The sequence below is a fragment of the Amphiura filiformis genome, chromosome 7 (assembly GCF_039555335.1).
Source record: "Amphiura filiformis chromosome 7, Afil_fr2py, whole genome shotgun sequence".
Taxonomy (NCBI): domain Eukaryota; kingdom Metazoa; phylum Echinodermata; class Ophiuroidea; order Amphilepidida; family Amphiuridae; genus Amphiura; species Amphiura filiformis.
In genome coordinates, this window is record NC_092634.1 from 33,997,256 (window position 1) to 34,009,641 (window position 12,386).

The window sequence follows — 12,386 nt, forward strand, 5'->3', positions numbered from 1 at the left end:
GAGAATGTTCCTCTTGCAAAAGTTTAGTGGGATCCTCGCTTCCGTCACCTGCCCACCTATGTTTAATCAAATTGGAAGCTCACATCCGAACATGCTCACTTATGATTCATTTTATAACTTTTTATAACTTTATGAAATGATTTCTGTATCTTTATTCTTAACAATTTCTTCAACATTCATTGAAATTTAGGGCAAGGAATACGGTAAATAATGAACAACGACAGAAAATCATATCTTTTTCTTCAGGTCTCGACAGGTCTCGAACAAAAAATCGTTCGAGATCGAGACTTTTGAGGTCCGAGACCAAGACTTTTGAGTTCCGAGACCGAGACCCGGGTGACCGAGACCTTGACATCCGAGACCGAGACACTGCAAAACCAGGTCTCGAGATGGTCTCGAGACCGAGACGTACCTGGTCTCGAGACCTACAACACTGACTCATATATCATTTCACAGATTTCCTTCCATTATGCTGAATACAAATCAATAGATTTTACTGCAACTTTCAAATCGTGGGTTACATTGATTTAAATGTACGCTGTGACTTTAATATTTTAGTCAATTGCTACCGTAATTAAGTGTCAAAATATGCAAAAATAAATTCTGCTTCCAACGCATTTTACAGATTTGTATTACCATCGCCCGTTTTTGAATAATGGCCATTATTTAAGGGCGGTTAGTTACTTTTTTTTTTAGATGTTTAGTTACACGACATAAATATTTAGAAATTTTAATTTGATCTTTAGTAGATAACACCATATCACAAATTTACAAAAACATCAATCTATTTCGTTCAATTCAAGAGGTAAAAATAACAAACTGCATTCAACTTTAGCTATCTTCGGTAGACAGCAAATGCGCATAAAATCAATAAAATAGGAAACAGCTCGCTGCAAACATGTTTCATGAGCAGAGATTTAATCGAAATCAAAGTTTTGAATAATTATTTTAAGCAGCAGTAAAACGGAACCGAGATAGGTTTCGCTATTAAATTTACACATATCACAAACTAGCAGTCAGGGGGGCAACTTAAGGTAGGCCCACTCGAAGCTTGTCATAATTATCTCATGTGTTTCGAATTCGTTACCTGGGTATTACACCCGAGGCCAAGTCCAAACCCATTAACCGTGACCTATTTTGTGATGTTTGGTAACAAAAAATCTGAGAGATATGTCAAACTAGTCTTTTATTTGTTTAATGCTGTTCAACCAAGCGGAACAGTTTGAGACCACTTTTTATTATCATTATGTTTTGATGGATCCAAGTTGTGATAATATTAGATCCAACACATAATAATGATAAAATTGGATGCTTTACGCCCAATATTTATTAGACTATGCCATAGTCTATTTTTGATAAATAAATGCATGTTATTAATGTTAATCATGATGAAAGCATTCAGTTGAACTCGAAATTATACTGATATTTATTACATCAAAATATAGGCCTATAGGCCTACTAGGCCTACATGTAGTATAAAATTGTTATGAAAAAGTTTATATAATTATATTAGTGACAGTAAAAGTAAAGTGTATGTAGGTTTATTGAATGCAACATAAATTATCATAATGTCATAATTGTATTGGCACTTCACTGAACAATTCTGATTTTAAAATCTGCAAGTTTATTAAGGGATGGGTTTATATGTGTGTTAATGGAGGAGAAATGGGAGGATTTTGGCATGTTTGCTGTGATTGTTTGCCTAGCAATATTGATCACAAGTACACAATTGATGGTGCATATCAAGGACCAAACTCTATAGTTTTATATTTGAGCACGATCACTTCTGTAAGGTCATGGGAAATTATGTAAATCGGCTTTTATATTTGATGTTGCATATCGGCTGACGCACTTTTATTTTGAACCCAGTATTTCACAAAGTCCCTGTACTCTGATGACCCTATGAATTTTTGCTGGTATGTTGAGCACTTTAAACAATTAATTATAGTACTTACCTCCTACTTTAGGAACATGCGTATGCCTTAATGTATGTCGACCATGTCAACAACCCAGTGTAGTTTTACATGGTTGGAAAAGTCTATTTCCTTTCGCTATTTTGCCAATCATAATTCATAAATTGTCCAACTTTTTGACAAAAAGAGTTTTGCAACTATTCCGCCAGCAAGGAAACACAAATTTATGTGTATCCAGTGCGTCCTTTACGTTTAAATAGTTCAGTTTATTGTCAAGTTGTGCCTCTATACGCCATATTTACGGAATTGATGATACGAGCTGATACGGAATTTTTGAACCCAAATTTCTTGAAATATACATTACCTTTTTAACTTCTCGCCACGAAATTGGATTCATAAGAAGGTCAAATACAAGCCTTCCATTATGGCTGGTATCATCATCTCGATTGGTGTCTTGTGTTAGTATTATTCCATATTTTGCTGGTAGAAGTTCAATGAAACCCTCCATAATTCACGACTACTGTCACTTGTGTTATAAACTCGATGTGTTTACTATATTGTCGCTCGGGTCCGCGACTAATCGCAGGGACCGGTCTATCATTAGCTATTCTATACACTTTTCAATAGCCTTATTGTGATGTGTGGGAGTTTTAAAAGCCGAGCCATGAACAAAATATAATGCGAGCACCCGGGGGGCATCAACTTTAGAGGTGACGGTATGTGCCTGTCAATATATGCCTCTCTTTTGAAGCCGACTATACCCGATGACCAGGCACCTTCAGTTTTCAAAATATTATACCCAATGACCCCTTTTTCATTTTGATTGTACATAATGACCCTTTTTTTTATTAAAAAAAACCCAACGTTTTGTACTGATATGCGCCTACTTCGCGACGCTTGTAGGCACATATACCCATCAATTCTAAAGTTGAGTGCCCCGGGGCGAGCGCAAACTGCGGGCCAATGAACAATGAGATAGTGGCTTTTCTGATATTGCTTTGAGGAACTGTTGAAGTATAAATCAGCCAACGAGTAGGTGTGTCCAAATTGCACATCTTGAATTGAGACCAAGACATGCTGTTATTTCAATTGTTATACCGTTCCGGCTGGTTTATTACCTACCATTGCCTACGAGATGCAGTTCTAAGGTGACAGAGGGACAGGTCTGCAATTCGATTCCACAACCATTCATACCTTTCATCTGTTTTATTGTATTATCGTGCGAATTGCTCCGTGGTACCTTACGGGTACCTGAATTTTATTTGAATGAAGATGACTCTGTCATGCTCGACGTCATATTGCATAATTTCTATACAGTATATGCAATAAACCAACCAGAACAGTATAACAATTGAAATAATAGGCAGTTCTAAGATAGGTTAAGAAGAATATAACGTCACAATTCTGTATTATTATTCAAGGTTGTAACGTGTGTCTATGCTGTCATGTAGGCCTACCTGGCAACAGACACGCCCCCGGTACAAACAGATGAAATTTGTAGAAAAGCGTGATTATGACAAAAACATTAAAAATGATACTTTGAGGTATTGTTTTTTAATTTTTGTATGGCAGATCATACATACACATGTGCTGAGGTCAAAAAGGTAAAAATTTTGTTTTTGACCCCTGACTCACCTGTCATTCCAAACAACCCCTTAAGGCGAGTGAAAGTCGATTCCGAGTTTATCGTCCCCCGCCCGCGTCACTTTTTGGTAACCAAAAACACCCGCGTCAAATTTTCAAAAATGCCAAAATAATTCATTATTTTCAAAGTATCAGTGTTTTCACCAGTTTTAGCAATTGGAAACACATAAATTCATAACTTGGAAGCAAAACGAGGCCCTTTTCTAACTTTTCTAGTCCCTACCCATATAAAAACATGTTTATAAATAACATGTATGAGTGTGGCTTTAAATCAACACGCATTTTAGGTCAATAATGAAATCTGTTGACATAATGAAAAATGAAAAATGAAAAAGTCACCTCACCAACCTGGGAAAAAAAGGGGATAAACTCGGAATTAACTTTCATTGGCCTAATCGCGAAATTCCAGGTTAAAATACTTGGGGAGCTAACAAACAGAGGGTGTAGGGTGACTAAAAAGATCAGATGTGAAAATCTATCAATTGTGCACACATTAATTAAATCAGAGTTTTAAGCTCAAATACAATACCCAGAGTATATGCAGAATGGGCAAGTGGACTACGGGGTAGTCTAAATATTTATTGGTCTCGCTATGAGTTTAAAGTCCAATATTTTAAAACTCATAGGCCTAGCTCGACCAATATGGGCTCAACCGATCCAATTTTATATCAAAATCGCCTCGGAGCCGATTTTGATTTTTTTTTACCCCGTAGTAGAGCCGAAAATTGCACATCAGAGATAGGTCAAACTATACTGTTTCTGAATGTGAGGAATACAAAATGAGCTAAAATGGGTAGCGTGGGGGCCTAAAAGTTCAAGACTTTTCATGATTCCTATAAAAGTTTCGGTGATTTTTAAAAGTCAGGCCATGAATTCTAAAGCCTTAATTCCCCGGCATAATTCTGTTTCCGATTTTGGGCAATGGTCAAAGTGCAAAAAAAAACCCACTAAAAAAATGCAGGATCTTTTGGAATTAGTATTGAAAAAATATCCTCAATTTGAAGAACCGCTTTGGTGTATCCAGGCATGCACTGGGACAGAGTGGGAGTGTCAGGGCAAGAGCGTCCTCAGATACGTGTCCTAAAATTACACGATAACATAAACACGACATCCCGTTGCCGAAATATCCAATTAATCATCGGTTAATTCAGAGATTTTTCTAGGAGCGTTAGACTGCCCTCTCTATCTTTTTAGGGCTGATTGCTGAGACAGAACATGGCTGAAATGAATAAAAGAAAAAGAGCCAGGCACAAGAGCACTAGACGACGTTTAACCATGCACTATGAATTTTTATACCATTGATGTAGATGTTAAATATTGTATCTGTTGGTCAGGTTTTTTTCTCTCTCTCTCTCTCTCTGTAAAACTTGGCTCAACATTGATTTCTACTGTGATCATGATGATCACACTAGAAATTAATGTGCTTTATTATTATATACTTTGTTGTGTTAAGTTTAGCCTTGGTCACCAAAATATATGGGCCTAAATATTATTTAGTGAAATGAAAAAAGATTAGTGAAATGAAAAAAAAGTGAAATGAAAAAAAAAATCTGCAAATAATTCGTTTACCAAAAATATCGTCCAAGTTGATTAGCTTTGATTTACGTTCTGGTTGTATTATGATACACAGGATGACATAAATCATGCATAACTCGCAAAAGCGGAATCAACTGACATTTTAGGAATATGCCTTTTTTAGTGGATATCTACTGAAAATGACAAAAGAGAGGATGCTGCTCGGTAAGGTATTTTTTTACTCGAGTTTATTGAGGTTCATGCGCAGAGGAATTTGACACGTCAACTTTAGGTTCACTAACTCAATATCAGGCTGGCAACCCAGACATTAGTGACACAGCTGAGCAAAATGGCGACGAACAGGCCGATTTTACCCTTGCATCAACGCTATGTAAACGGTGTTCCTGTACCCGTTTCGGGCGGAAGAGTAGCACTAAGAACTACAGAAAAATATGTGTTATGTCTAATAGGTCTAGTTTTCATAAGTTTATGTTATAGTGCGATGTTTTTACTACCCGATCGGGTTAACTCATTTGTAGACTCACCGCAAGAACTGTTCAGACCTCGTCCCATGGATTTAGTACCAGCAGGACAAGGAGCAATAGACTTTGGTCATGATATCGAGGACCACGAACTTCACAAACGAGATGATCAAAGAAAACTGGAATTACTTATACAGCAAGAACAGGCTTTAGAAAAAGCCAGGGAAGCAATAAACCCACCTGTCAAAAAAGCAGGTGAAAGTGAAGAAAGAGTAAACGAACCACCACAAGTTGGTGATGATCATCATGAAATTAAACAGGAAGTTGAGAAAGATAAGGAGAACTTCCAACGGAAGCAGAAGGAGGAGGAGTTAAGAAAACGAGAAGAGGAAAAAGACAAAGCAAGGCAACATATAGAAGAGAAAGGTGTTATAGAGGAATCGGATGGTGACCCTGATGACGAACAAACAAAAACAAGGAGGAATAAAATACGCGAGGTACATACCACCTGTAACCTGTTTTATGCCTGTGCTAGAATTTGTGTTGGGATGAGTTTCGCAATGGAATTACAATTTATTGTAATGATGTACCGTAGATATGGAATTTATATTCATTCATTTGAATTGGCCAGTACTTTATAATATCATCTAATTCTCGATCATGAGCATTGTCATTGAGAGGACATAAGGTCTGGTCTACAATGTACCTTCTGCGTACTGTTGTGTCAGTGTACTTTCTATGGAATGACACAATCGCGCGACCTACATGACCAAACCTGGACCTTGTCAAGAGCAATCATTTTCAAAGACTGTGATGAATGCTCAATTGTTAAAAGCTGGGCTTGCTCCTTGGGCTAAGCATTTGATTGTTGCGTAGTATGCTCACCACAATGTGCGTACCCAATTGGCTCTCATGATCGAGAATTAGATATTTTGCCTATATGTCAGGGAATGTGGGAAATGAGCGGAGAATGAGTCTCATTCATGAATTTGAAATCGCAATTTTTTTATTCATTCTCCCATTTAGTGTACACCTAAGCATGTACCTGTAAGGTTGTTCTCATATCATTCCCTTGGTCGGGCTGACCTTTACAAAGGGGAAATAGCCTTGTAAAACCAGTGTACATTGTACGCATAACGCATGTGCAGTTCCCCTTTCTCGAGCTGGTTGCTATGCGCGCACTTGTGCAAAGGGGACGAAGGGGACAATGTTCCCGGATGTCCGACCGAGTGAATGAAGGTTTTGTGTGTAAAATTCAGTAGGCATTCTGCCGCATTCACACACAATCCTAGATCTCGCCCCACAAGATATCAGTATGTAATGCGGTAATACTACCGTAAAACGGGGTGGCTTTGCCTTCATATTTTTATTTTATTTTATTTTCCAATAATTTTGGGGTTCAAAGTTTGTCCTTGTTATAAATTTATGTTCCGGTGGAGTACCGTACCCCAAAAGTTTGACCCAGTGTTCTTAGTCGGTTAATTAACCTCAATCTTACTGGTTAATTAACCGGTTAATTAACCGCATCATATTTAACCGGTGGTAAAATAGGTTAAAATATATGAATTTTGAATTATTCTGAGTTTCTGACACTTTTTTAAGTTTTAACACTTAAATATCACTTCAATATTCACTGGAAATATTAAAATAGTAAATATCTTCTTGTTCTCTAGTCCTAGAGTGTCATGCAGCACATCATAGACCATGCAGACTATATCATGGTCTATGCTTGGCACATGTACAAATCTGGGGGGTTCTTTGAAAAATTTTGTGCAAAAAGTTATTATTTTCATCTGTTTTGTCATACAGTTGTAAATTCAATGAAATATGACATTGCTAAAGAGCGCTTACAAATTAATGACCCAAAATGTGCAAATTTCGGCGCTTTTTGCACATCGCACATTTTCTGTCTTTACCCATAATATACCAAAATTGCTGAAAGGGTATCCCAAAAATGTGGCACATCCCCATATATCTTCAACCAGGCAGTACCCCCCCCCCCACACCACACCACTGTTGTACAAGTGCCCAAAAATCCACAGCAGAGTGAGCAGATTATACCATTTTTACCCAGGATTGTTTCAATCAGTAAATAAAAAGTTGATAAAATTAAAAATGTATGCGAGTCACAGACTTACAGTGCCATTGTGCATCTGTGTCAACTCAATGAGTGTAAATATTTTTTAAACAGGTTGAATTGACATTATAAGTTTATATAAAAATAATTTTTTTATTTTCAAATTTTCAAATGGAATGTTTTAAAGCTAAAGGTGGACAAGAACACTTCATCTGCTCATGTTATGCTTGTGCAATGTTCTTCAGTATGATGGCATAGTGAATTCCAAGCTCGGATTTATATATTTTCCAACCATAATTAACCAATCTTACCGGTTAATTAACGTTAATTAACCGGTTAATTAACCGCCATTTATAATTTACCGGTTAATTAAGAACACTGGTTTGACCACCACAAAAATCCTGTATATTTTGGGTGCAGTAAAAAAGTTATGAAAAGCATGCAAGATAACACAATACCACATAGTCATTTGTAATTTTCATGTACATTACCACATGAACAACATGTACAAAAATATTCTTAGAAATATTTTGGTAAAAGAGCCTGTATGAAATAATTTTTCCTAGCTAGATGCGTGTCCAAAGTCACCCCAGTTTACGGTACTGTAACATAGGGGAGATTGGGGTTAGTTGAAACATTTTTCACAAAATCGTCTTTTTAACGCAAATCGATTACTTTCAAGAAACACTAACCATATCAGTATAAACATATATACATACATACATGCTACAAATACAGCCTTAAACTTTATTGGACCTGCTTATGATTATTCATATTTCCAATTTGAAAATTTGAAAAAAGTGTTTCAACTAACCCCACCCCTGGGGTAAGTTGAAACATAGGGTGAGGTTAGTTGAAACACGGCTTGTAAAAATTTCAAAATAATTATTATTGTGTTGTTAGGGTTATACTTCCCTTGAAGGCACCCTTTAACATACAATCAGTGTGAAAAAATGAATAAATATATATGTGGGAGTGCGGGTCAATACTTTGGACACAAGGTGACGAGTGTCACCATGGAACAAAATATGAGAAGCCTAAAATATTATAAAATGTACTTTCTGTGTGCACTTTTTGCTTGTATTATTGCTTTTTAACCATATTAAAGCAATACGGTATTGAAGAAATGGTAAACATGTTACAAATTTTTAAAAAGTCAAATTTTTAACCATATTTTTCTATGCGATTTTCACGTGTCAACAATATAACCCCACCTCAAATGTTTCAACTAACCCCGATGCCTATTTTTACATTTCAAAGTTCATTACACAAAAGAAGAAATACAATAAAACTTTTATTTAACATTATTCTGGGACTTACTACCAGAGCTTATGATACTCAAAAAATAATCCCCTGAATCTTCTATACTATACTATACTATGCAAGCATTTATATAGCGCTCTTACAAAGAAAACCATGTATCACAGCGCTTTACAAGAGAAAATAAAGAAGAAAAAACATACAAGAACAAACAACAAATCAAATATCAAATAAATGAGTCTTTAGATTAGACCGGAAGCTTGCCAGCGTTGGAGAGTGGCGGATATGGCGAGGGAGTTTGTTCCAAAGAAAAGGTCCTGCAACAAAGAAGGCTTTATCGCCAGTTAGAGTGCGTGTTTGTGGAACAATGAGAAGCCTGGTGTCCTGCGCAGAGCGTAAACCACTTCTACTGGGAATGTAAAGCTGAATTAGTTCAGTGATGTATGATGGAGATGTTGTTGAGTCCATGAAACATTTGTAGACAATGGTTAACAGTTTGAAATGGATGCGACTAGGTATTGGTAACCAGTGGAGTTCGCGAAGGAGAGGTGTGGCATGATCATACTTTTTTGCCTTGGAGATGAGCTTGGCAGCACGGTTCTGTAGACGTTGGAGTCTGTTTGAGTCTTTCGATGTAATACCATAAAGCAGGGAGTTGGCATAATCAAGCCTAGATGTTATAATGGCTCGAACTGCATCTTGACAGGCAGCTTGGTCTAGAAACATTCGGATCTGGCGCTAAGTTGCGAAGGTGGAAGCTTATTGAACTGCATATCGAAGAGACCTGGTTTGACATTGATAACGTTTTGTCAAACACAACACCAAGGTTCTTTATGGTAGTAGATGGAACAATAACATCAGGTCCAATATTCAGCCTCACCTCTGATATAGAGTGCTCGAATCGTGGGCTGGATATGACAAAGAACTCAGTTTTGTTTCATTTAATTGAAGCATGTTGCGGTCCATCCAAAGTTTGATATCCATGATGCAATTAGTGAGAGTGCTCAGTGCATTGTCCAGTTCAGATTTATTGCGTGGACTGAATGGAATGTACAGTTGTATGTCGTCGGCATAGAAGTGGTATTTTACATCCTTATGAACGCTGATGATGTTGGCAATGGGATGAGTGTAGAACGAGAATGACTGTGGGCCGATTACAGAGCCTTGTGGCAGGCCGAAGTTCAAAGTTTGCAAATCAGATAGTACACCGGCAACCTTCACTCTGTTTGTGCGATTACTCAGGTATGACTTAAACCAGTCACAAACATTACCACAAATACCAAAAACACTAGTCAACCTGTTTAACAGAACATCATGATCAATGGTGTCAAAAGCCGCCGACAGGTCGAGCAACACCAGGAAGATGGAGATAACGCATCTTTTCTGAGGGGTATAAAATTAGTCAGTAAGTCAAAAACAGATATTCCTTTCCCAAGCCAACACTGGTGGGGCATCAGTGCTGTTGCTAATTTGGTGGATGACCCTTACTAATACCTATTACTAGGTGCCAGTATTTTACCAAATTAATTTTTTTGTGTCAGAAAAAAATACAATGTTTCAACTTACCCCGCGTTCCAACTAACCCCAATCTCCCCTACTTAGTGAAGTCACTTCACTGCATGTTTTAAGCCCTTTCGCAATTTCAGAAATCTCGGACAGTGTTTGATTTACCACCTGCAGGCCGCAATCCTGCACATGCAGGTGACTTTATATTCTGTGCAGGTTTTTTATTTTTTCGGTTTTGTAGTGTCCCTGGACGCTATCCCTGGCCCCTGGGGGGGGGGGGGCAGGGACTGCAATTGATTTGTGCATTAGCATCAATTGGGTTATAAAAATAGGGTTCAGTGGGTTCTTTTTTAAACACTGAAAAGTAGTACTAAACACCCAGGACCAAAAACCACTCCAAAACAAGCTCAAAGTTATACCAATTTCAATCCAAAATGACTATCTATCCACTTCACTTGATCTTGAGTCATGTACCTCCTCCTATTGTGATTGTAATTGACTGATCTAACATTCAAGTGTATTCATCCAGTAGTCAGCTTATTTTGGTCCTACATTGTACCAGGCATGAGCTTGTTTGGGCCATTGGTGTTTAAATATTACGGTAATGTATCGAAATAAATCTTACAGAATGAGCATTACAGAAACAGACCTAGATCTTTTTGTGTTCGTGCCTGAGACTCTGAGCTAGACTGTACAAACATAAATGTACGTACATTGTATAATCACATTTTGTGAATATTGAGCTGATTTTAAACTAGTCCTGGCATTTTCGGGTAATTTTGTACCCGGTGTACCCTGCACATTTTTTTTTTTTCGGTTTTGTAGTGTCCCTGGACCTAGACCTAAATCCTAGGATCATTCATGGTTGACCTAAAAAAACAAAAACAAAAACAAACAAAAAAACACAAAAAAAAAACCCAGCCAATTAACAGCTCCTCATTAAGTCATGCTTGATGGTGCATGGGCAATATTTAGCCAGATCAAAAAGGCTTGTGAATGATGTGATCATTGGCAGACAGTTTGTATGGTGTGAGCGGAATCAAATCGAAAATAAGCAATTAAAAAAAATTAATCAAAATCTAAATTGTATAAGAATCGCCCAAGCCTACAATACAGACCTTGTGTTTTGAAAATTGCTGGCGAGTAACAAATCACTCTCCTCAAATTACTTGTCAGGTGAGCTGTAGGCGAGTGATTTAAAATCACTCATATTATTATTACACCAAATGTAGGTGAGTGATAAAAAGTTCTCCACAACTTCATTTTAGGCGAGTGATCGCTCTCACTCACCTCAAATGACAAGGCCTGACAATATGTACATTAATTAATTGTTCATGTCCCTGAATGTAATCATGTTTTGTTCTGTCCACAGATGATGCTCCATGCATGGGGAGGCTATGAGAAGTACGCATGGGGTGCCAATGAGCTGAAACCAGTCTCACACATGGGCCATTCAGCTAGTATATTTGGTAGAACGTCACTAGGTGCAACAATAGTAGATGGCATTGATACACTATTTATAATGGGATTACAAGACCAGTATCATAAGGCCAGAGATTGGATTGCTCATGACTTTAAATTTACTGCAGCGGTAAGTTTGTTTGTTTGTTAAAAGTGTTGCTAAAGAATAATCAAACATCATTTACACATACGGACATAGTACGACATACATGTACCCTTATTTCATTTTTAAAAAGCAGTTATAATCTCTATGAAAAGAAGAAACTTTATTAGTTTTTACTTTTTCTGTTTGCACACAAATGTTTGCAGGGGCATAAGTTAACTGCATTTTTACATTAATTTTACAAAGTTCTGCACATTTCACTTTTTAATATTGTAAGCACTCATCAGTACATTGTTTTACATAAAGTAGAGGCTTTAAAAAGTGTAAATAAAAAAGAAAATCATCCAGCAGTGATTGCCAGCGGCTTTGACTTTTTTCTACGGTTAATTAATTCAATTGTTTTCCATGTATGAAAAGGTCCAGAC

At 37.1% G+C, this 12,386-nt stretch overlaps 1 protein-coding gene across 1 annotated transcript in view; it reads left to right on the top strand.

Annotated features, from left to right (window-relative positions):
- Positions 1–5,415: 5,415 nt before the first annotated feature.
- The window catches only part of LOC140157047 (mannosyl-oligosaccharide 1,2-alpha-mannosidase IA-like), a 105,331-nt gene continuing 98,360 nt past the window's right edge, over positions 5,416–12,386 (top strand). The window contains exons 1-2 of the mRNA XM_072180112.1: positions 5,416–6,051; positions 11,770–11,988. Coding sequence (XP_072036213.1) covers positions 5,422–6,051; positions 11,770–11,988 — 849 coding nt within the window. The 5' untranslated portion in view covers positions 5,416–5,421. The remainder of the gene's footprint in view (positions 6,052–11,769; positions 11,989–12,386) is intronic.